Source organism: Euwallacea fornicatus, chromosome 30 (genome assembly GCF_040115645.1).
Source record: "Euwallacea fornicatus isolate EFF26 chromosome 30, ASM4011564v1, whole genome shotgun sequence".
Taxonomy (NCBI): Eukaryota; Metazoa; Arthropoda; class Insecta; order Coleoptera; family Curculionidae; genus Euwallacea; species Euwallacea fornicatus.
Genome location: NC_089570.1, coordinates 2,277,754 through 2,304,593, shown reverse-complemented (window position 1 = coordinate 2,304,593; position 26,840 = coordinate 2,277,754). Strand labels below are relative to the sequence as shown.

The window sequence follows — 26,840 nt, the reverse complement described above, 5'->3', positions numbered from 1 at the left end:
TCAAACTGGAAGAAATACAACTTGCTCAGTATTCCGGAGGAGATAACCCGGACCCAAAAGTTCCCAAATACTTTTAGGGCCGGTGCGCCAACGTCCAGTTAGAGAGCGATCGCTGTCAGTTAGCGATTAATTTGGAAATAAAGCGCTTTTCAAACCGAAGTTAGGCTTAATTAACAGTTGAAGGATGGCCGTTTAAAAAAAGTGCCGCAACTGAAAATCGCACTTTATCCGATGATCCCTTGACTGTGAATTAATCCTCGACAGTTAACCAAATATATTCGGTTTTGTTACTTTTTGATATGAAATTTATCGAGCACTCCAAACTCGAACTGTTTGAAAGTTATCTCCCACGAGTTTTAGAAATTTATTATTTATTAAACGTTAATGCCTCAAAATTAGTTAATCTTGGGATTAGGATAATCGAGGCGGATTATGCTAAGAATATGCATGTGTGTAGCTACCCGAGAGTAGGACTAAGACAATGCACAGGGTGTTGCACTCAAAGGCTAGGAAATATTTTTTTAATGGAACAACGGATCCGCCATCTGCCCGGAAAGCCCTCCGGGTATTTTGAGGAAAAGAAGATTATTAAGGTATTGATTTTTTACCATTAGACCCGCAAGAATTGTTGGTATAAGCGAAAAGCAAGTAGAGGGCCTGCGATTTTTTCCGGGAACGGCAATTACATGACAATATTAAAAAAATCCGTTTTATTCCAGAATTCGGCGTTTGGTGGTGCCCAATAGAGTCTGTTGCGAATACAGGGTGTTAATTAGGCGCGTGCAGACATCTCGAGGAATGAATCTCTGACCGATTCCAATACAAAAAGCTCCTGTTAACATGTGGCCGCAACGGCTCCGTTTAAGAAATACAGAGTGTTTAAATTCGAACTTGGTTTCCTGTGAATATTTTTGGACACAGATGAGCCAATCGGACGAAATTTAACATTCGCGAGTTTTTGATGATGCAAAACCCGACCGTTGTCTTAGTTTTTTGATTACTGACGGAGGGTTTCATCGCACTTAAATCGGCCCCAACTTCTTTGCCCCACACTGTAGGTCGCTTTTGTGTTAAGGGCATTATTGTACATTTAGTTCGATTCAAAAAAGTACCCTCGGAGAATATCTATTAGATTTCATCCGATCGACTCATCTGTGTCCAGAAATGTTCACAGGAAACCAAATTCAAATTTGGACACTCTGCATCTCTTAAACGGGGCCGTTGCGACCATACGTTGATGGGAACTCTTTGCATTGGAATCGGTCAGAGATTCGTCCCTTGAAATATCTGCACGTACCTAATTAACGCCCTGTATATAAATTTTCATAACTTCCAATTTTACGAGGACTTGTTTACAAACATTTCTCCGTGACGTATACGTTCATCACTCACGATGCAATCAGAACGCGTTATAAACTGCGTTTTTTAGCTTCTGCTACCATAAACCATCATGGACAAGTGACGTTTGATTTTTTTTTTTTTACATATATGCAAATCTGTTATTTTAACTGAAAATCCATGTACATTGCCTGCAGCTAAATCACGATATAATAGGCTGCTGATCCTTCCCCAAACATTTTCCCTTTATTGAATATTATGAATATGGATAAACATAATGTATAACGAAATCTAAATCAGGGAATTATTTATGAAGCCATTACGGCTCCAAACCATGGACGACCAGTGCGTTGTGGTCAACTGCATAATGCGGAAATCGGGAAAATGTTCGACAATACCCCGCAATGTGATTAAGGACCAAATTATTAATGTGCCGTCAACTTAAACTGCAGGTTAATTTGCGCAAAACCAACTTTGAAATAAAGACTGGACATTGATCGGACGCTCAATGTCGATGGACATCGGTTTGAAGTTATATTGGATTGATTCTACTGGTCTCATTCAAAGCCGGTCGGTTTTGTAGGACCTTTGTTAGCGGAAAGAGGCGCACGCGCAACATTTGCACCGCTGTTTTTTTGAATTCGTAAAGGTAATTGAATCATTTTGGCCATCAGGGTTAAAAATTGAATTTTCGGCGCTTGAACTGTTCGTTGCTGAACTGGTTATTGATTACTGACGACCAACTCACCTATAGAACTCAAAGAAGCCTCCTCAACTACGGATAAGCTGCTGTTATGGATTGTCAAGTGATGGATATCCAAACCGAGGAACACGAAGCCGGGCAGCTTGCGTAGGTTGTTGTGCCGCAATTTCAAATAAAATATGATCAGCGATTTGCCTTTTAGGACGCTCATGGCATCGCTGATGTGTTGCTGATCTGTAAACTCGCACAGGATATCCAGGCCATTTTTTTTCACTTGGCAGCTGCACGGCGCTATTTCCGATCGCGCAGGACACGATTGTGGTACCTAAAAATGAATCAGAATTCCACCAATTAGAACTTGGAAATGGGACAAGAAGGGGGAGTCGCGGGGAAGTCGACGGTGTTCATACCCGGAATACGAATTTGCCTGATAACTGGAAAGTCGGGGCACGATCTGGCGAGTGCTCGTTAGGAAAAAGTAATTTTAGGAAAACATGAGAACATTAAATGACGCTGACGTCGCAAATCAACACAGCCCTCCCCAATAAAGCAAATTAAGTTTTTCCCCATTTCTTTTGTTTCGCTGTTACGAAAAAGGTAAAAGGATTAAGCTGCGAAAGCTTTCATGGAATATCTCAGCCGGCATCGGGCTTTATTCGGTTTATTATACTTTTTGAAATGGGTTACATGCGGGTTAACAAATAATTCTCGGTAGTAATTGCAAACACCGAAACGTCTGCAAAGCGACATCTAATCTGGCCTTTCCATGGTCGCCACCGAAAGTTTCTCAACCCCAAAAAGCTATATATTTCAACCTTTGGGATCTCAGGAAGTCTGGAAAGTTATATTAAGTTTGCCCTTAATATATTGGGAGCAACTAAAATCGAGGATGCTGGGAATAACTTCATTCTTGCCACAATTAATCTAAACGCTTGAAAGTTGGTTCATCAATTCCCCATTTTATTAATTGACTTTTTTTTCCTATGTGCGGTATTGCGCATTCTCGGGAAAAATTTCATTTCTTATTTTTGATACGTGTCCCATCTCCGGAAACCGTCTCTTTCCGTCAGGAAAACGAAACAATGAATTATTCAGACTTCTTTGAACGACGCTAATTAAATTGGTCTCTTATCTAAGGCTCTGAAACGAAATTTGAAATTTTGCCTAGGAGGGTAGTTAGGCGTAGACCAGACTCCACTCAGAGGGCCTATAAATTACCTTAATCAGTGACAATTAGCTTCAAGTTTCCGTAAAGGAAATAGAGGTATTAACGACTTTTCCTTGTAGACGTGAATGATTAAATAAATGCAACAATTGATAGTGGAGAAATCACGTCGTTGGCGACCGAAAACAATGATTCATGAGGTTTGAACTGATAATGTAGGGGGAACGTGCTGTTCTTAAGGCAGAATTCGACGACTCGAATGTGAAGAATTAGTGAAATCGCGCCAGTATATCGTCGCTTCTTAGAGCTTCGCGAAATTCACTAAAAAGAGACCTTGCGCTCAACATACCGGATGTCCACGCGATCCCTGGGCATAGAGGATTAAAATCGGAAATCGGGTTTTATTCATTTGCGCCTGCACGGATTATCCAATTGAAAAACTTTTACGTGGAGATCATAGTGCTGCGTCATTCCGCAATTTTTTCAATACTCGAATTAGAAATCAGAAGAAATTAGAACGGTTTGGGCCCAAGACGACTGCAAATTTCAATATTTTGAACGCCGCACGTAACCGCCTGACGCCGCCATTGGTTGCAGTCAAGACATTGTGTTTGTTCAGTTCTGACCAATCGCGGCCGCGAACGGCCAGGCGGGACATTTAAACTTTGAAAGTTTGAAGACACCCGCCGGAAGTGCCCGTTCGCGACAAAATCAGAACGTTGTGGATAGCCTGTTGGCTTACTAGGGGGATAAGGTCCACGGAAACTATGCTGGGTCGTGGCACGAAGCTTGGGCTCTATTTAATTTCCCTCCAACACTTGATTAAATTATTATTAAAATTATTATTAAGATCGTTATTAAATTAAGCGCAGCTTAATGGGGACCATAATTACGCTTCCGAACTCCGTAAATCACCAGCTTACGCGTTTTCCAGACGAACGTTTTTATTTCGATGAAATAAATATTTTACGAAAGCATTTAAGAAGCCACGTATTCAAATCTCTCACTTTCTAATATAGCACGAATTCCTGACAGAGGATTTCAGTATGATTTATGCCATACGTAGGTATGTGATATATATTGCTACGGGGAATTCACGATCGAAAACCCACGTAGGATCCAACGTCTGTGTCTAAGGCCTTATTTGTGGATTAGGTCTCTGCCAGCTTTTCCTGGATTCAATCTCCGCTCCTCTTTATTGATAATGCATACGTTCTGGACTAAACCGCATCTTTCTGGACCCGAAACCAAAACACTAAGCGAATTTTATCCTCTTTTATCTCCATACACAAGGAATTTGGAGGGAATCGAAACAAATCTTTTATTTGCAATGGTGTATCCCGGAGGATCTTGTTTACCGTCCCGCATCCTGTAGTGCTTAGCAAAACTGAAAAGAATGGAAAGCTTTATGGCCTTTATCTCAAGTCACTGTTCTTTTGGCCCGTTTTATTTATATCCCGGGCTACTTTAAGCAGATATAAAGACATCCCATCTGCTGTTTGACATTGACTAAATTATCATATAATGTAGTTCAATATATCTGTAAGACGCTGAAGTTTGACGAGGATCGCTGCAGGAAGTCTTTAAATTGGTTCACCCGGGGCTTCCACTTTCTAACCGATTCGGTCACGAAATCGATAACTTACTGACGGCCTTATTGAAATTTATTGTTCGAAGTTAATACCTGCTGCCACTTTAGTCCCATGTGACCTCAGTCCCTGGTGTGTGTATGTGTGTGAAAAGAAGTTCGTATCCTAGAGTGCAGCCATTAAGTTTAAACGGACATAATGGGAAGTTTTAATTTGATGCAAAGTTCAAAATTGCATTCGAAGTTTGGCAGTACAATGGGGCTCTCGTCAAAGGCGCAGCCTCGAAAAGCTGCCCTTTTATCACGTACGTGTCTCCGTGTGAAATACCGCTAATCACATTAAAAGTTCTCAAAGCACTCACTTTTCGGCTCGATGTTCTAAAAAGTATTTATTCGGGGTATTTTTCCTTCCTCAAAAATAAAGCTGCCAATCACACTTACAATGTCTGCCAATTGCAGTTTTACGTCCAGAATGCAGCAAATCCCAATTGGGACATAGCGATTCGAAACCTTTAGATAAGAGCGAGTTTTCTGGTAAATTTGACGATAAAATTCTTTCATGGTTCCCCCTGCAAGCAAATTTGTTTCGGTAAATGAAATCGGATTTACTTTTATCTAACTGAATGCGCAAATTTGCCGGACAATCGGACAATTTGAAAGTGGGGTTGCGTTATTCCGAGGGTTTGCAGAGTATTTTGTTAAATGGAAAAAAATTGCTGCAGAGAAACTCGATTCTCTGCAGTTCAATTGCGCTTGGCGTATTTTCAAATTACTCATATTGTTATCAACTTGTAGTTTCGGCTAATATTGGCGTTAAATAACGCACAGGTTTGCGTTTTTTTAAACAAAACGCACAAGTGGGTGCCAGAGAGCAGGCGACAGTATCTTACACAACAGTTGCTTGGTTTCGCTCAATGGGGTCTCAAAGCAATTTTTTAATTCTGCAAATTAGCAATGGATCTCACAGTTTTCAACTTGCAGACTTGAAATTACTCCTGCTGAAGATTTGGGGAGTCGTAAATTCCTCGAAAATATCTATTTCCCACTGGCTGGCGCCACTGGCGTGATTGCTTTCCTCGCCTGCGGCCCGTGCGCAAAATTTTACGCTCGAGCATTACGGAATGCATTCTTCGCAGCATACACCTGTTAGGGCAAAACGAGATCGTTTTGTAAACTTACCTCTGCCGTGGCCAGAGCGCACAGTCCCACCAACCAGCACACGGTCCAGGTCCAGCTTCGGACTGGCCGCGCCCACACCCTGGCCATGACGTTACGCCACGAGAGCGCTAAGCCATCACTGCCCCGTGTGGCCCCCGTCCCGACTCATGCAGCACAACTACCTGAAAAAACGAAAGTGATTTGTCGCTTTTATTCCATTGCTCAATGGAGCCGGTTGGTAGCCGTAATAAAAACAACTCCTAAGGGCCGAATTATTGAGGAGAGCATAAAGTTATTGTTAATAGTAATAAAAGGGCTGGAAAATAGGTCTATCCTGCTGGTCAAGTTACTGACGATGTGGCTGCAGGTTCGACTGCGCCGTTCGTGTTCAGTATGACTTGTGTGTTAAAGGCCGCTCGTACTCACATCACCTATCTCGTTTTACCGCGTGTCCCCGAAACAATTGCCCAAATGAGTAGGGGGGCACTGACAACTAAGGGGAGGAAAAAAATAATTACGTATTCTTGTTAGGAGTATCGAAAATATTGCTGCTGGGAGTGAATGTGAACGAGAAACTTATGGAAAGATTTCCATTCTCCAGGAGGTCAAATTGGAAAATTCGAGGGTGAGGGGGCTGGGAAAACTAAATCTGCGGATTGGTCAAGTCAAAAGGCAAAATATTCTTAATATCCTCGATTAAAATCATTTGGGGTATATATTTGTGAAAAATCTGAAGTATTGATTAGTGAACATTGCCCTGCCACATTACCCTGCCTAAACAGACCAAAACCTTACACATACACCCTCCAAACTTAGGCTATTATTATTTGATTACTTTGTTAATACCCGGTAGGCCCCAATTAGTACAACATGCCCCCAATCCCAAGGTATCTTCAATTATCTTGATTACAAAGTATCACAAATTATTATCTTGTAAATTATTATTATTCGAACCCCTCGCCCCGACTGGATAAGCCATTAAACAGCTTGGATAAACGAATCTAACCCTTAAGGGTGTCATTAGAGCTCATCACTGATTCGTGTGCCTATCTAAATTAGAGGATGTTTTAATTGGGCGTTAATGGAAATGGCAGTTATTTAAAAAATAATTTGTTTTTGCCGTATTTGCGCCTGCGTTGTGTCGTACAAATAAGAATAATCGAACACCGCGTGTTTTCATTTCCGCGCTGATTTTTTTATTTTTTTATTTTTTTTAATTAGGACAGAGATAAAAGTGAACAGGACACAGTTTCGCATTGATGTTGACACTTATTTAATCAGGGTTAACGCATCAAATTCCAAAACAATGGTCGCAAATTTGAAAAGGGAGAATCCGGTATTTATTTGGGGTATTTGTTGGAGGGTGGTTGTTAAATTGTTTGAACTGAAATTGCATACATTCCGTTAATTAACTAACTTATTTGCCTGTTCGCTAACAACTAATTAAGATGTTCCACGATTTGCGATTCATTTAAATATTATGATGAGAACGGCCACGGATAAATGCTGAAAAGAGATTTCAAGTTCCTAACTTTGCCGCTAAGTGGCGCAATTTATGGACTTCGAAAAAATGTGAAATTGCTGAGGGAAATACAGCGGAACCGTAATTGAAAAATATCGCATTTGAATTCCTCCAGAAATTCTACACAATTTTTGCATGAGAAATCTTTTTATCTTGAAAAGCTCTCGCTCAGTTGCGCTCCGAATATTATCTGAGAAATGCTTAAATATCTCGGAAACATGAGCGGATTTCAAGACATAACAGCTTGTTAGAAAGGGCTTTTCTGACTCGATATAGAGATATTTAAATATTTCTCAGATAAAATTCGGCCCTCCTCCTCTCGAAACCCTTTGAAAGTTAAAAAAAATTCCTTCTTATGCAAAAATTATACGGATTTCTTGCAGTTATCCAACTGTGATGTATTTCCATTGCCCGTACGTTGTGCTCGAACATTCTTTGTGCTTTAGCGAGGTTGCACCACCTGGCAAAGAAGTTCCGCAACTATTTCCGGCGCTTCCCTTGGCCACTTTCACGACCAGAAATTCGCCCTTGTTCGAGGAACGTCCCGTACCCTTTCTGGAGTTGCTGGGGACAATGCCAGCCTTCTTGCAGTAAACAAAAGAAAAACCCACTTCGCCTCTCGTTGTCACTAGTGAGTCACTAGTTCGGGCTGGATCGGAGACAGGCAAAAAGGGCCTTCGGCGAAATTCTACATTTGCCTGTAGTCGAGTGTAGCATGCGATAATTTAATTTCAAAGTTCGGGAACCGAAAAGATTTTGTTTGGGTTTGGCCGAATTAGTTTAAATTAATGGCCGATGAATGAGCCCACATACAAATACCTGCCCTGAAACGAATAGAGGTAATTAAAGAGCTTTAAGCCTAATTAAAACTTTGTTGACTAAGGCCAGTTCAGCGTGACTACAAAACCAGCAACGTTTTATATCTGTTTTAAACTCTTCTTTTGGAAATAAATTACGACCGAAAGTGGATTTTTTACGAGCTCGGTAAGTAAAGTTTGTGAAAACGAACAGAAAATAGGCTAATTTATTATGCTGAATAAAATTGAGCCATAAAAATACTCAAGTGGATTACGGGTAGAATCGAGGATAAAAGCTCATTTTTACGCGACGCCCTGCGTTTTAAGTATTCATATACGTTTTCATTACTTCCTCGAAATATATAGCGCGGCGCACTTGAGTAATTTCTTTAGGCTGAAGATGAGCCCAATTGAGTAATTAATTTATATTTCGGGAGATAAATGTGGGTATGAAGGTGCTGGGTGGGCTCGACGTGAGCGGTAAAATGGCCGCTCACCCTTAAAAGCTCTTGTCTATTCGCACACACGCATAACTAATCGCGAACCACCGCCGCACCAAACTAACATGAACGATCGACTGATGATAAATCTGTTATAAAACACATGGTGATCTTAAAACAAATATCACATTTTCTCATATACTTAACAGCAAAAACATGGCTGAATGTTTCCAGGCCGTAACAACAAACGTATGTCGCCATTGTAACGATGCATGATTTGGTACTCTCGGTGCAACATAACAACCAAATTTCTAATTTACTTTGATTGAATTATGTATCAGGGAGGAGCATTGTTATTTCCATTTTCCTCCCGTATCTCCTCCTCCAATTGCGTCTTAAACCAACAACTCTATACGGCTTTTAAGTTCGGCTTTGGGCTATAGAGACTTTGGGCGTAAATAACTTTCAACGTGTTCCATTGCCAAAACTAGGTCTGCTTCGCAGCTGGTTTTGCGCTTTATTCATAATAAATACACTGCGTGGTACGTACAAAAGAGAACACCCCGTGAATAAGGCTCGATTTAAGTGACCTTTGGTATGCGTGGGGCTGGAACTAACACAAACAGTTCGTTCAAAAATTGAACAAATTCGGCGAGCAAAAAGACATGTGGAGGACTTGATAATGTTCCGGTCTGGTGCACTCTCGGACGTGTTTAGGTATCGATTCAATAAGATGATCGATGTCCTCTTAAGGGATCTGATTCCAGGCCATGTGTATGGCATTGCAGAGCGCCGCCAGGATTTGAGCGGAATGGGGTACACCCCTTCTACCCACAACGCCCCAGGCGCGTTCGCTTGGTAATAAGTCCGATGATCGGGGTGGTAAAAATAACAAATTTATCTCATCTCCGCCGCAATCGATTTCGTCGATGAAGGAGTCGATCAATTAAATCAAACCGTTTTCACTGGGCGTTCCCTTTTTTATGTCACGCAATACATAAATATATAAATAATTTATAAATTACACTGCAACGTCCTGAGGGTTGATGTAAACCAAACAAAGTGGAGGTTTCATTTAACCTCCATTTCCATGGCAACCTCAATTAAAACAACAATGGGGATGATGATGACATTGTGGCCGTTTAGCTCGCTCGGTAAATAGTGAGCCATATATGTACGTGTCATCGTTATCCTATTATTCCCCCGTTTCGGAAACGCGAAAACGGTCTTCTTAACGATATCACCACTTCAATAATGGCGCTTTTTCAGAGCCAAGGATCAGAAACTTCGGTTCCGTTAATCATGCGTTAAATTATAAATTTTATGCCGAATACGCCGAAGAATCGCGGAGGGAGCTTGACACAAGACCTGGAAGCATTATCCAATTCCTGGAAATTTACGTTTTGGAGAGTATAATGATCGTAAAGTTACCAAAGTTCCATCGATCAGGGGTCTATGTGATTTTAATGAACCCTTTAATGACTGCCGTCCTTCACCCACGTTTCCCTTCATGATAAATGGCCACTTTAAAACAACTAGCTTACCTTAGTATTACCTCCCTATCCCTTTCCACATAAAGCACTTTAAGTTTTACACGATATCAGACCGGGGAACGGTTCATAAAATCAAAGTTCTGCTTGGACGAAAATATACCATTTTCCATGAAATTACACTTGAAAATATAATTGCATCGCAACCTCGTATACCCGGACACCAAACGAAGATCTCTAGACCTAATATAGATTCAATTTTGGTCATTTATGAATAAGAATAGTTATTTAAATGGACGGCTTCCTGTGGATGGTTGAGAACTAAAGAGATACACGTTGTTAATGCACGAGATGACGATTGTGTTTATTTTACACTAGTTGATGCTGACTGATCATTTAATTTAATATTGGTGGTGTCACTATCGAAATTCCAGGAAGGATTCCGTCCTGGTCGGGCAGTTCGCTTTCCCTTGAACCGCTAATTGACCGATTCATTAATCCAAATCTTGCAAATCGCATTCCTTTATCTACGTGACGACTAAAATTACCACAAATTAAAAAGAATGAGATCCGGTAATCTACAGGAAAAGTCCATGGAACGTTCCAGGCAATTAGCGTTAAGGGAAACTTGAGTAATTGTTTTAGTTTTCTGCTTCTGCTAAATCAATTGTACTCTTCAGTAATTGTCAACTGTCGGACGTAGCCCACGTTTTCATTTTTCCCGTCGTAACGATTTAATTTCAAGTTTCATAGAATTTGAATTGCAAATGATGGCAGTCTAGGGCAAAGGGCACCTTAGCACCGACCTTAACGGCAACATAAATCGTAACAAAAAGACTGGAAAATATGTCTGACACCCCTGCAAATGAAACGGCGTTTGAGAAATACAGCACTCTTTTGAATGTTGCACTTTTCGCTGCATGCGAATTGCGAAGGCGTGGCAAACACAGGTAATTGTCCCTATGCACCAAAACGTGGGGAGCAATTATACAGGGTGGTCCCGATGCGACCGAACAACGCTCAATCGAACACGAGGCGTTCTGGCCGAACCGAACCTCAATCCGAGGTCGCTCGGTTTCGCCCCTACAAGGCGCCGGGCTCCCCAAATTAATGTTGTTTTTTCGAAATCATTTTCCTTTATCGATTTTCATCGAACTGAAGATTACTACGTAAATTGACATATTCTGAGGTGAGCGAAAAGTCTTTTCCACAAGTGGAAATATTTCAAACTGCGCATGGGCCGTAAATAAGAGTTTGAATTTTGTAACCCCCGGTACGAAGGGCTTTATTTCTGTCTCTGCCGGAAGCTGACTTTATTTCGAAACTTCCCCGTCTCTTATAAACTTTTGGCCAGACGTGAAGTTTCTCCGCAAACAGTTTTTTTGCGATACCTTGCAACTATTGCTGGGAAAGGTTATTGGGTGGGAAAGAAAACGTATCTTTCCCACCCAATAAGGAAATGTACATTCCGCACATCTGGTATACCAACAGCCTCTGCTGTGGCTGAGCGTAGCTTAACTTATCACGAACCAAATCGTCTTTGGGTCTATTAATACGGAACGATATTCCATCGCTGGAACGGTCGGGGCAGCTTCCAGTAGCTTCCAGTAGATGTAAATGAACGTACGAGGGTCCGAATCCATCATAACCAACGTCCAAATCGCAGAATTCCGGACCATCGAGCTTTCGCTGGAGTTGAAAGGCGACTTAGGAAGAGGGGCAGTTTTAATCCGGATAATGTTAATGGACGACACCGACGCCGAAAAGGCAAGAGCCCAACAAATGGGTGAAAAAGTGGTTAGAAAAAGGTGACTTAGTAAATTAAAAAAACCATAACAAATCGGATGTTTTGTTTACCTTGTTTGTGAAAAATCCTGATAAAACGCAAGCAGAAAAAACATATAATCACGTGTTTTAATAATAGGATTTATCTTTAATTTACGTGAGGTGAGAAAGACTTTTTTGCTACTTTTCAAACTTGGAACACCGACACCTCTGGACAGCACGAGGCAACCGCCTTGAAAAATCTCAAATCTGCCCTCTCGACGCGTCCCACAACCCTCCATGCACCCCTTTACAAACCTTCTTTTGATTACATAATTTAATTAGTGTCACATATACCAATGAAATTTACAGATTCTGGACAATTTGACGAAGGAAACGACGTCACTGTAGGATCACCACGCGATTCTCATGACTATTGTTCATAAGATAATCAAAATTATCAGCTCACGCCCATTATTTAGCTCTCGAAATCGCCATCTTTCAAACAGAGAAGCAAAATGTTGAGGTTCGTAGCGGCTTTATCTCTAATTTAAATATGCATGAATTATGAACGTGAATTATTTAATACCACTCTTGAGAAACCTCAGAACTCGCTTTCGACCAAGATCTCTTGGCAATGGTGAATGTACTTTTTATTCCGCCGGGATATGTTTGGATGCGGCCTTAAAGTGGCAAATTCTCCCCCATTTTACTAAATCTGAAAACACCGCACGTTACTTCCTATCGCGTATCGTTTCCGAGACCGATCGGATGTACCTTCACAAAAGGCAGGTAGTACCGATGTCTCTTCATGGATGATTCACTTTAACGTTAGCGTGACGATCAATAAGACGTTCGTATGGCGCACTGGACTAATAAACGGATTAATCAGTTTTTTTTTAATGTAGAAACCAGTGACGTAAGCCGGTTGACTGGCTCAGTTAGTGAGTGAAAGTGGGCGGCGTTTAATCGGAATTTTGTGAGCAAAAGTGGGCGGCGTTTAATCGTCATTTTGTGAGTGAAAGTGGGCGGCGTTTAATCGTCATTTTGCGAGTGAAAGTGAATGCTGCTTTTGCAATTCTGGCTCACACCTTTGGCGCTCTGGGGTGAGTTCCGATTGTTGTTTCTCGTAGTTCACAGTCAAGTTTTATCAGATCAACGGAAGCCACGTAATTGTAATTTTAGTTTAAAGTCGAAATTACTTGCAATTTTCGCCCTTTTGAAGGGTTTTTAAGGTCGTATTTCGGCGTAGCCGAAGAATGATAACGTAACAAGACTGCTTCGCGGATTTTAAAAACCTCTTCAAGAAATTAATATTGTTTTTCTCTTGCGTTGCAGATTTCAGTTGCGCACACCTCGACCTTGAGTCGAAATTAACTCGAAACTCTCGAGAACTTTCTTCAGAAATTAATACTAATTTTTTTTCAAAAAACAAAATTGCGTTTTGCAGGAATTGAAACGGACTTTTTTCCGAAGAATTAACACTGTTTTTCTGTGCTTCAGGTCTCAACTTGTGCACCTTCCAAGTCGAAATCGATGCGAAACTCTAACAGTTTTAGTTTTTTTTCAGGAGTTACTATTTGATTTTTTAAGCAAATAAAATTGATTTTTTTTAATAATTAATATTAAATTCTTCTCGGGCATAATGCGACATTAAATTTTTTTTATTTTTCAGGTTTCACTCGTGTACGTCCCTGCCTCGATTCCAAATCGATTCGAACTCTAACTGTTTTGAGAATTTTGCCTCGAGAACGAGTACTGATTCCTTTTCAGGAATTAGTATTAATTTTTTTCTGTTTCAGATCTCGACTGTGCTCAGAGTCGAAATCAATTCGAAGCTTTAGCTGTTTTGGAGATTTTTTCGAGTAATTAAAATTGAATTTTTTCCGTTTTTCTGCTCTTAACTGTGTACGCCCCTGCTTCAACTCGGATTCAATTCGAAGCTCCAATTGTTTTGAGATTTGTTTTCGGGAATCAATATCGATTTTTTTTTAGCAAATAACTCTGATTTTCCGTAAGAATTAATATTGAATTATTTTCGAGAATTAATATTCAAGCATTATCTGGAACTAATATTGAATTTTTGTGTGTGTCTCTGAATTCCAAATTACCAAACTTTCGTGAATATTTAAAGGCACCCTAAGGAAATGGGTAGTTTCAATCCAAATAATATTAATCGAGGACGCCAACGTACAATTAGGACTGCGGAGGGCGAGGAGGCAGTTTTAAACAGAATTGAAGATTATACCAAATGGAGCTGCAGATGCTTGGGGTTTGAATTGGTCGTTTCCAAAAATGTCGTTAACGATATTTTACGAGGAATTTCATCGTTTTGCCGTTTGGCTGAAACAATCAGAATACTGCATAAAACCTTTCCCAAGAAAATTTTATTTACGGGCGAAGCTGAATTGACGAGATCGACAAGTGCAAACATGCATAACGAACCTGTGTATACCGATGAAAACGAATTTATTCGTGTGTTAAGAAAAACGGTCAACACTTTGAACATTCGTTATGACAATTAAACTAAGTTGGTAGTTATTTAGAATTCGAGCTTTTTTCGTGTTTTCCTTCTGAGTAAAAAGCAATGATGACCTGCGACGCATCGTAAATAATTTTCTTGTAGAGGAACTGTATGCCTGACGAAAGTGTTACGAGATACAAGAAAGTATCGGAACGAAATCAGGTCGCGGCACAGGAAAAATTAAAGTCCTTCGTACAGGGGATGACAAAAATAGAGACTTTCGTTTACGGACCACGCCCCTTTTGTAATATTTGCACACATTAAAAAAACATCCTGGCTACGTCAGAAGAGACTATTTTCGTGTAGAGAGTCTTAGTTCTAAAATTAGTGAAAATCAATAGCAGCGTTTAGCCATTATGTATTGCGATAAAACGATATTTCTTTGAGAATTCGGACGACCTGTAGCTGCAGCTAAACGAAACAACACTGGATGGAGATAAGTCAACCTAGAACGCCTTACTTTTCGGTCGATTAATTTTCGATCAAGCGTTGATCCACGGACACCCTGTACAATCGGTTTAAAAGCTTATCGGCACATTATACACCAAGGTTGTAAAGTCGATTATTATGAGATTAACGTCAAGTTTCAGTGCTGAAGCACGCACCGCTAAGGGATCTACGACGCGAGGCTCATAAGTATTTCACATTCCCGGTGCATACGCGATTTTCTCCCCTGCTAGAACCATGTACTTTTTTATTATTATTATTTTTTAATTACAGTAGAAACACCGAAAACTTAAGCATAAACCAAAGCGAAAACAGAAAAGACAGTGCGGTCCGAATCATGACGTTAATCGTGCCGTTTTATTCGAAATTCATCTTCATGGCAAACATAAATAAAACAAGGGTGATGATAACTACATTGTGGCAGATTAGCTCGCTAGGTAAATAATGGGCCGTGTATGATGCGTCATTATTAACCTACTATTTAATCGTTGCTTCAACTGCCAGTAAACGCACTTCACGTTGATGGAACACTTACAATAATGGCGTCATTTTACATTACCTCTACGATATGTTCGGTGAAAATTTCCGATAGCGGAACGGTCATTGATTTTTCTATTACAAAGCCATCTTCATAAATTTGGCTCTATTACCCCCAATATGCTTGCCCCGGGCAAATTAGGCGGGTAGCAAACAAGGGTGCACAAAAATCATTGCGGTGAAGGGAGGGATTCGGATTATGCCGGAAAAATTGACCTTACGTTGGGGTTAACGAAGCATTTGTGGTCAGCACTGTAACGATTACCGAACCGATCTTCGTAACATTGAGTTTTCCTCGGGAATCTTTGTCGATTTTTTTCCCGGGAATTATGTAATATTAAATGTTTTTGCGTTTCGGGTTTCGATTATGTCTACCTCGAATCGAAATTAGTTCGAAACTCTGCTTTGGAAATGTTATTTCAGGAACTAATACCCAACTCGGCTTGGGAAGTAAAGCTGAATTTTCACGTGTCATTTTACCCATTTCCACCCATTACTCGTCACTTTAGCCCTGAACTTGAAATTGCCGAAGAATTTATCCCCACTTAACCCTGCGTCGAGACATTTTGTTTTCAGCTGATCATACAGAACGTCTAACGTGCACATATTTATTTCCTTTTGATAAAATGCAGAGAGCATTCAATAATTCACCAAACAAATTCAGATTCCTCTCCTAAAATCCCCTACAAGCCACGCTTGTGTGACAAAGGTTTCAAAGGGAATCAAAGTTAACCTTCATTAATATCACAATACTTTGCCGGGATTAAGGTCTGACATTGAAAACGTTTCTTTGAGGGAAAAATATTTGCTTTCAAACTTGTTTTGCTTTGGGTTAAAATGTCGGCAATCGAAAGGACTCGGGGCAATTGGTTTAACAAAGCTCTCTGAGGGTGGATAAATATGACAAGTTTGTTTTGAGGGTTGCTGAGTAAATCCTTCGCAAAATGGGACTACCCATGAACTGCTGTTCGGCCCGATTTAATAGCAAATTGAACTATTCGCAATTAAGGTTAATGGGCGCGGGTAAAATAACGGTCAAGATCTAAGATCTCTTAGTTTTTTTTATCGTCCCAAAGCTGTCCTAGAGGACGGAGACAGATTACCTAAGGAGCGAAATCAGGGAAGACAGCGAACACAGAACCATGAAGTAATTTGCTCGAGGCTTACCTGAATTTCGGAATCGGCACGTACAGGAACGGTCCCAAAGGCAGATGTCCTGCCTGTCCGCTGTCGAGGTCGCAATATTGGAAAACCGCGATATCAAATTCGGAAACCTAAAACTGTCGTTCACTTAAGGGTGGCGGGAAATAATATGTGGATGCAGATAAAGGTTTCATACCTATCGCGATGGTGCTCTCGTCTATCTCGGAGAACGAGATGGTATGAGAGCGCCATAACGACCACCACGCCGTGGGGTGAGATTTTTTGCGATAGCCACCACCACGTCGGAAACTATTGCAAAAACTACCAGAGTGGAAGTCAACCTTAAAGTCAAGCATAACCCACTACCACTGTTCCAGTAATCGAATGTCCAGCAGCCCTGGCAATAAATTTGACACAATACAGCCCCGTTCAATCGATTTCACATTACGCATTCAGCCATCTCGCCTGATTACTGAAATTAATGGCTACGCGCTAATCAAATCAAATAGCTATGGGGCAGAGGTTGAAAAGTATTCCGCTTTCCAGTCACGTCCCGCAAAAAGGCTGGAAAGTCGGAAGTTTCCACCCATTTTCTTTGTTCGACTACAACTCCCGAATTTCTCCTTAGCGTATCGGTTTCTCCTTTGGTGTTGTTCTGGCCTCGTTATGTCCCGAATAATGCGATTTTGGTATTATGTTTTCTTCGCTGTCAAATAGAAGAGGAGGAACTTTCTGTCGAGCATCGAAAAAACGTGTTTTTTCTTTCCCAAATTTATGTTTTTAAAATGAGTTCGAATATTAAAATTTATGCCCGAGATCGGCAACTTTTTTGGTAAAACATCTCTCTTTCTCTTTTTTCTCTCTCTCTCTCTCTCTCCCTCCCTCTCTCTCGGAATTATTAAAAAAATTGCCAATAGCAGGGAGGTATCCGTTATATTTTTATGGGCACTATTGGATGAGTATTTAAGGCAAGATATGACACAAGTTACGTCCCCCAAGTTTTTACAGGTTTGACATAGTGCTCCCGAGGGCTCAGCTTATGCGGCCTTTCTTTGCCGGAGGTTGCGACGGCCACAAGTGGTCCATAATTGTAATGGAGTTTCTCCATACGCGTAGATACCAAAATTAACTAAGGAGCGCGGTACACGTGACCAGGCATGTACCAAAACTAAGCTTTTTCTAGAAAGTAATTGAAAATCTGTTATTAACAGTTCTGTGAGCTGCGCAACGGCCTTAATAAAATAATGCTCGTTCTATAGCAATTTGAAGCTTAACTCGTTATAACTAAAACTTATTTTTCGCTAAACAGAATTTCCCTGCTGTTCATGCCAATTTAAAAGTTTCTCTGTTCTTCTGCAACAACCGATAAGTTTTATCGCTATTGAAACGGGGCCGATAGTCGGGACAGGACGACGGTTTTTTGACGACTGTCCGGACAGATTGTATCTAAATTGAGTTACATGATCGTAGGACACCTAACATTTTAGATTAAGGTTGGTCGATGGAACTTTCCTGGACCGTTCAGGGAGTGGTAATCATGTTGATGTGTGTGATTCAGAAGAATGCGGGTTTATAGGGAATGAACAGATTTCTGTTTGAGCGAACGAACGCAAAAAAGAGTTATAAAGTGTAAAACCCCTTCTTCACGTAGTGCGCTAACTTGCCAGCATAGTTCTCTGAAAGTTTTCCTATTGAACTCCCCTTCTAGAGACTCATCAAATAGTTCGGCAGTTTTATGAAATACGTGACTTCATATGCATAAACGCTTGACTTGACATTTTTATAGTAAAACTCGACTTGAAAGTTTTTTCAAAAATATAATGTCTCACTTTATATCGACATTAATTCAAGTCTGCTCAACGAGCTCGTACGTCCAGAAGTTACTGAGGTCGCCAAAAAGTGATTTGACCACTGGTCATGTCTGGTACTGGTTGGTTTCCCGGACGATAGGTAAGAGCGCGATTGAATGAACGTGCGGCTCGATTGTAAATCAAAAAGCTGCAGAATTTTGAAAGGAAATGGCCGGATAGTAGATTTTCTTTCTAAAACTTGCAGATGCAGGTGATTCTCCTCTGAAGCAGAGTGCTCGCACATGACGTGCCGAATTAATGTTCTATTTTCGGTGCAGTTCGGGTACCTACAAACGGAATGAGAAATATGTGAATTCACTTTGAGAATCATGTTAAAATTGCTGGAAACTTCAAAATAGTTCCCAGCAATTTCACGAAACATTTTTGCACACTCGGAAACTTTGTTCCCCTACTTGTGGTCTGGGGAATTTCCCAAATAAAACCGATCATTCACCTTGCTTCCTTAACCTTGTATCATGCAGGAAAACATTTTTGAATAACTTATGAACAATATCCATTAGCCTGCTTTTAAGGATATTTTTTATTGCGACTTACCATATGTGAATTAATACACACTAGTTAAAATAAAAATATTAGCTGCAATAGTTATTTATAACCGTAATTAAAATAGAAAATTTCCACAAAGGTTCGTGTAAGTATGCGATTAAGATCCACAGCGTGGTTCCTAAAATGCAAATCCGGCACTGAAGGTTGCAAATATTTTTATAGAAATAATATAAAAAGGAAGTTAGCCGGCATAAAAACTTCCTCCCTCTTTGAAATAACGCCCTCCTAGATCTCTATCTGTTCCTGAGTTTAATGCGTTCCTCAAATCTATAGGTCCCAAACTCTGGCCTGGAGGGAAAAGCTAAGAGTACTTCTTTAATGCCTCGAGAAACGAATATATTTTTCCTTTTAAAGAAATATTTGTGGGGTTCCGAGGACGGAAAGAAATGCGAATTTTAGGAAAATATATACGTAGTTTCGCTGAAAAGTTGCCTAAAAAGGCACAAATCAATATAAACGATTACATATAACTTCATTTTCATGTACCTGCGTATATATACTCGACACGTATATATTGCATAATCTAAACAAAGTAGTGCCATATATGATGGCCTTACCAGTGTAAATATCATAATAATACTAGGCAATCACAAGCTAGCACTACTAATTTATTACTCATTACGTACACACATGTAAGGAAGGCATTTCTCTCCTGCTGGTAAGAATGCAAATGCATAAAATGAAATAGGAAGTTCTGAAATTTGCATAATTTACCAGAAATTTACTATGTTTGCATAGGAACATCAAAAACAAGGCGTATAGTTTTAATTTGGTTGTGCAATTTGCCGAGAGTTCAAAATACACGTTTCCGAAATATACTGCTCGAGTTCGCCTTTTTGTCAAAATGTGGACCGCACAGAGTTTTTCGTCTAGACATTTTTCCTTCGAGTTCCAAACGATTTTAGTTCTAAACGAGATGGCACTCGAAGAAGATTCTTTCTGTTCAATAACTCCATTGAAGACCATAAATAATATTTCGAAATGTATGAGTTGTGATGACCTCTAAAGCCCTCCCCTTTGCTGTATATGCAGTGTGGAGAAATAAATATTAAATAAGTAAGCAAAATTTGTTTGTTTAGGATTCAGCGAAGAAGAATCCGATGTATAATTCAAATGTAGATATCCTCCTACTGCAGGAAACATCATTCAAAAATGTCCAAAACTGACTATCGATTTATCCAACAAAGGCTTTACAATTTCCAGTTATATATATTATAACACAACTAGATAATAATGTAATAATTACCTTATATTGACCATTTTGAAATGTAGAAAAAATTCATAATAAATTAGTAAATCCAATAATTTTATGGAATTTGAAGTTCGATACGTTAATGAATTCAGAATAAAAGTTGATGATGGCCGAGAAGCGCTGAAACGTCGGATAAAAGATTCAACTAGATGCGTGGCCGAATAGAAGAGGAAAAGTGGCAACGACAATGTAAAATTATTTTCACTTTATCTCCTCAAACGAAGCCGGGAAACTCATAAAACAAATTCGCGAAAATTCGGGTTTTGCCAAATATCTTCAGAAATAATCGGAATTCCTTTTTGGGGGGAAAACGTGACGTTCCAGAGACCGCACCTTTCTTCTAATTTAACACTTTTCCTGTCTCTTATGATTTACGCGATCCCTACAGAGCGCTTTGTGATCCGCGACGCCATATTATATTTGTTGAAGATGCTTAATGAATTTTCTATCTCTCATGGTTTAGTAGACTCCTGTAGCGTTTATTATTATTTGGAACGCCAAGTAGATAATATTTAAAGACGCCGAATTAAAAGGCGAATGATAATATCTATAGATAAACAGAGTTCTGGGGGTAGACATAACGAATATTGATTACACTGACGCTTTGTGTTCTTAACGTGTATTTTTAGAAGGCTCCGCTTTGCTGTTTTTACATTACCAACCACCAGTTTTTTTTTTTAAGTTAAATGCCCCGAATCGAGTTTTTTTTACTAATTTCCATATAACAATAATTGAGGTTTTTGCCTCGTTCGTCTTGAGAACTTCAAGTACGGGGAGATTCGGGCGTAGGAAATTACCTCGATCCAAAACGTCCAAGAAACACGGTCCAGGTTTTTTGCAAATAAATTCGGAAACTAGAAGAGTACGAGCAATCTAATTTCTCTCGGGGACTGTGTGCCTTACGCGCAAAGCATTATGCGAGCTTAGAATCCCCGCGAATGAAGAATTTTTTAATTGGATCCATTATTCTCGTTTTAAAATGTATTTCAAATGAAACTTTTGGTTTTTAACAGAATATGAATCGACCTCTCTAAGAAGGGGACACAAATCTTGCTTCCAATTTAAAAATTTATAAATTGTATCTGTAGCCGGAAGAGGCTTGGAATTAGGCATGAAATTTTTATGTTGTACAGTGCCATTCACGAATCGAAAATTGGCGCGTTTCTGTTGCCTCTTTAAATATTCACAATTATAGACATATCTACTCAATTTCGTCCATGGAACATCGTGCATTTTACATCTCGGACCTTTCTAAATTCACCTGATATTGAGACAGGTGGACTTGGTCGACAAGTCATCTCTGCAAATTTAATTTCCAAATAACCTCTCCGTTAGGAAATATTTTCTCTTTTTCCTTGGCAATAAGTTTTTGAATTCGAACGCTTTTTACCGAGGAGATACGGGGTTACCGCGGGAGAGCCCTGAATTCCTCATCCACTTATCAGCTGTCAGCCCGATTCCATTACATTTTAAATAAGTGATCTCTGAGAGATTACATTCCTCTTCATTATCAATTAAGGACTGTCGTCGATTCTCCGTTAGGAGCGATCTTATGTTGACAGGAGCAGCCAGAATGCCATTAGTTTCCATAAAGCTCAATGTATGCGAAGCTTAAGAGGCTTTCCTTCGCTTACATTTGAGACCGCAAATCTCCATTAATTACAAAAGTGGGATGAAGTGTGTACGAAGGGAAATTCTGGTTCCGATCTTTTCCTAAAGGACTCTAATGTGGCTCAAACAGTACGGTTCAAATGACGTAACTTTATATGCACGTCACGGGCTTCGTATCGGCAGTGCTGTCGCATCTCTTCAAAATTACTATGTTGCAGGAATTTGTCAGGCATCGGTGCGACGTTATCGGTATTTAACATTAGATTCGGAGCAAATAATTGTCGTGCCGGTTAACAAAAAAGTCAAAATAAGAATGACCTTTGTTACCAACAAATTAACAAATAGGAAGAAAATGTTCTGAATAAATTCCCTGTGCTCGTTCGTAAGGGCAAACGGCCATTAATTACTTACGATTTTTTTTGTATATTTAACAATATTCCAGTATAACAAATAACATCGAACCGTGTTATGTCGATCACTCGTTTCTTTCTCCTTCAATTTTTCTTAGGGCAATTTAGCCTCGCGTTGCCTTCCATCGCAGCTGATACCCCGCTTACAGTAGACAAACTCAAGTTCGATGCATTAGACACACGCCAAATAAAGCAAGAGTTTATAATACTCAATTTGAAAATATTAAAATTCAATTTTCCTCTGCGACTGAATTCCATGATAACAAGGGCTCATTATTTTCCAACTCTCTTATAAAACGGTTGAAAAGGGACACTACAGACTACTTTTGGATCTTGGGCATTGTTATGTGAACAATGATAATGACAACACCGATAATAAATAACCACGAGCACCATTGTAGCTCTCAAAGGAGCCTACTGGTATTGCCGGAGATGGACAAAGAACACAACGGTTTAAAACGTCAAATTAAACCAAAACGTCAAGAAATCAAGAGGCGACCGTGCGAAAGAGACAGAGGTATGTTCGGACATTCGAATGTATCTTCATTCTTTTTTATCGCATTAAACTTGTATGACTTGTCATTTTACGTAACGCGACTTTCAGTTGTTACGTTGTGTGACGTTAACAAAAAGTTACGTCATTCGAACCACGGGTAATTCGAATTTTTGCCGTTTCCTACATCCGTTCTAACTTACGCCGTATATTATTCCGTGTATGAGCTAATTTGCCCCCTAGTTGTCTCTGGGAACGCAATCATTTATTCCTTCATCAAAGTAAATTAAAAACAAATATGGCTGCATGCATTCCTTTGAGATAAAAGACTGCAACTCTATTTAAAATTATTGTAGCTGTGCGGCAGCATCTAACGTGAAATGCGTCTGTGCACGTTGCTTTTTCTTGCCGAAATTAATTTCTCTCCGTGTGGCGCCGGCTCATGCTGCGATTCATAATCAGGTTATGCGCCACTCGGAAAAATTCTGTAGAATTATTTTTTTTCCACCATGTCCACTTAAAAGCACACATTTTGTCAATCTCGCTATGCAGTCCTGAAATAAAATTAATGAAATCCGTATGGAAATTTACACTGAAAACTGGCTCTGCGTGTCTCAGCATAACAATTTGATTGATGTCGAGTTGAAACTTAGTGAAGTGATATCGTCGATAAATATTTCACATATCGCACCTCCCTCGGGACGCCCTTCGTAGCGCATTGAGGTGATAAAGGAAAAACTGGAACAGGCCTTATTTGCATTCCGCGACATCCAGCATCGAACCAAAACTCTTTTTATAATTCCAGCTACGCGCAATTAACATAAATCCGGAAAATCCCATTTGTTTATTTGCTGTGCTTCCATCGTTACTACCATATGCAGGTGTTTCTACATAAGCTCTGAATATATTACTTGAACTAAAAATATTCAACTCTGCAGGAAATTGAAAATTTCTATTCAAAACCTGAATCCAAATTACACAGATTCATTTTCTCATTTTAAGAACAGTGCATAGAAGCTCTTCATTGAAATATGCAACGAGTATGTACATTCTAAAACAGGCATTGAGTTTTGTGCTATCTCTTGAAAACTGCGACCTGAATAGCAACACAGATATGAATTTATGTCATTCCTCACGGCTTACACCACATGCATCTCACAACAATTCAAAATGTACCCATACTGTGAATACATTTGCCACATCCCCTGTGCAAAATACGGAACGAGCAGTCTCAAAACAGGCCGCATTTATCTATGCGGGTCCATTATACTAAAAAATTTATCATCATGGATATGCATTTACTCCTGGAGCGCAGGTACATTGAAAGTGTTCACTTAACTCTGGACAAGCTCGACGACGAGGTCTTGGTTTATGGTAATTTAATGGGTACGCTATATGGGCTCTTGGATTTATGTATCATTGATGGAGCCGGAGTTCCAATTTGGATTTTATGGGGCAGATCTGCAATTGATTTATGCCTTGCACAAGTCGAAGCATAAAAAGATATACATTGACATTAACTGCACTATTGAAACCTTTTATTGCCACATTCAGATCGAAAAGCGGCAACGGATACTGCAAACATTTGTCTCAGTTTTCACATTGTTCCGTTGAATAATTTATTGCGATGACCACACAGATTTTCATCGAAAGCGGGAAAAATTAATGTAAATGTTTACTAAAAAAGGGAAACATTTTGTAGTTTAGTGAGCAGCGACTGCATTTTCACGAAAAACGGTATTGGCCGAAGAGCGAAAGTCACGGCGACTATGTGAATATTAAGTGTTTTGAATGCTTGAGCGTGGTCAGTATTTGAAGTATCCAAAGTAGGAGCGTCAAGCAAGATACGGACTCAATCATTTATTGAAAATCGCCCAATTTCCCCTTTCGTCTCGAGGGCGTTTGCATCACTTAGAAAGCTGGAGTCGCAACGGTGCCTCTATCAGCACAGAGCCAAACCGGGGTTAAAACCGTAGAGCCTACGAAGAATGCTCACCATCTCTCCGTACAAATCGTAACATCATTAAAATTACGAATTTACTTGACATTTCCAATATTTCTGATCAATTTCCACGAGCCATCATTATATCATATAAAATTTTTTTTGCTGCGGCACCGCTGAAACGCGAGAGGTTGAAAACCCCAAAAAAACACCGAATGGTCGATGCACCAAAACCCAGAACAATGCTGGATAAATTAGACAAGAGCGGAAAGAATAGAGCTAATGCGTGAAGATAACAACCTAGAGAAAGCTCTGCCGACAAACCGGGGAACGAGAAGGACTTTCGTGAAGTGAATTAATTATTAATTATCCTCTATATCGTGTCGATTTTATGTTCGCAAGTGTATAACTGCCTACGAAATTAAATGCCAGAAAGCCCGAAAGAGGTATTCCTAAACTAATCGATTGAAGTTACCTTTCCCATGAAAGTTACTGATGAGTTAACAGGCGAATGTGTACACGCTGCAGTAGGACGAACATTGGAAATCGTAGTGAATTTTTCTAGCTCTCACAGTATCGAGTTAAATAATGTCTCTTGGTGAATCCGAGAATACTCCTCTTAATGCCAAACATATCAAATTTCCTTTTTGGAAAATAAGAGAGTGCTTCTCCCCAAACATGTAAACTCCGCTAGAGTCTCCCATTTTGATGTAAACCCAAGTTAATTACGTTTCTTTACGTCCCTGGCATGGTAGCTTTAAATTTCAAAGATAAAAATGAAGTTTATAGTTTACAAGTTGCAGTAAGTGCATGGCTAAAACGCCGTTTAATCGGGAAGTGTGTTAAGCTATAAAGATTAGATTAGATAGAGGCTGGAACCAGTGAGGTAAGGAAAATCTGAGCGACGAGGGGCGAGAGATAACGTAAATGACATAAGTTGTGTAAAATTGCTGTGTTGCTGCTGGCCCCATTAGTTAACCGATTTGTGAAATGAAGGTAACGGCTTTTATTCTGTCACTAGTTACGTAACGAAACCCATTTAACCATCAGTTTCCGTTCGAAAATTGCCGCTCTGTCAAAATTAAAAGAGACGTATTGCTATGGATACGAGATGGAGAAATGAGCGAATTACACATGGTGTTAGTGTTTTAAAAAAAAAACAGGGCGAAACTGAAATCTCTCTGTATATAAATTATACGTACAGCGTCGTATTCGAGCCCCACCATGCAATGCTTACCCCGTTTTGTAATCTCTACAGAATAGGGAATCTTCCTATAGAACGTATTGAAAATTGGATTATAAATTAAACTTTAATTTACATAAAATATTGTGGATTAACTGGGAACTCAATATTAGAGCAGACGTGTGCTGAACCGAAAATTGAGTACATCCCGGAAAGTCGTATAATCGTATTCTTCAATTTTACACGTTCTCGCCCCATCTCAAGAAATTCTACACGGGAGTTTCTATTGAGACCCAGAGTTAAACTCAAGATTAATTACCAAGTTACGTTTTCCCCCACGTTCATTAATTAATACAATTTTCCACTTGGTCGTCGGCACAATTTTGTTAAGCGTATTTTCTCAGCGTAAACGTCAGATGGATCAAATCCTCTGAATGTAATATTTATATGTACGAACGGATTTGGACTCCATTAGCAATAAATGGGGGTCGCCTCTTTGGAAAAAACAAATTCATTTTAATAAAAATAACAGACATGGATATATTGGAATATCCAACAAAGCGGCGATTTGGGGCTCTCTTTGAAGGGAGGGTCTGATTTGAATTTGAATGCGTTCGGCGTGACAAAAATTTGAGTAACCGGCGAGAATTCAAGGCAATATATTAAATACTTTCGGAGGTTAAGACATCCCCAACACAATGTGGTATATAGGGGAATATGTGGAAATCCAATCGATTTATTCCGCAAAAGTTCATGTCCATTAGTATTCATAGTTCCTTTAGAGATTATTGACTGACGTAGGTTTTGATATTCAACACCTACCCTCTGTACTATTAGTTTAATAGATTTTCAGCCTTTTGTTAAAACCCTCAACGTCAATTTTCACTTTTATTTATTTTTTCACTAAACCAATTTT

General features: G+C 39.7%; 1 protein-coding gene across 5 annotated transcripts in view; it reads right to left on the bottom strand.

The window, feature by feature from the left end:
* The window catches only part of LOC136347809 (leucine-rich repeat-containing protein 15-like), a 60,482-nt gene that overhangs the window by 19,588 nt on the left and 14,054 nt on the right, over positions 1 to 26,840 (bottom strand). For 4 of the 5 annotated variants that reach the window (XM_066298118.1, XM_066298116.1, XM_066298121.1 and 1 more), the window contains 2 exons: positions 5,974 to 6,134; positions 2,087 to 2,366 (listed from right to left, as the gene is read on the bottom strand). In XM_066298118.1, the coding sequence (XP_066154215.1) occupies positions 2,087 to 2,366; positions 5,974 to 6,060 (367 nt within the window). In that variant the 5' untranslated portion in view covers positions 6,061 to 6,134. Of the gene's footprint in view, positions 1 to 2,086; positions 2,367 to 5,973; positions 6,135 to 10,255; positions 10,532 to 26,840 lie in introns of those variants that run through there. The other variant, XM_066298117.1, reaches the window with a different exon arrangement.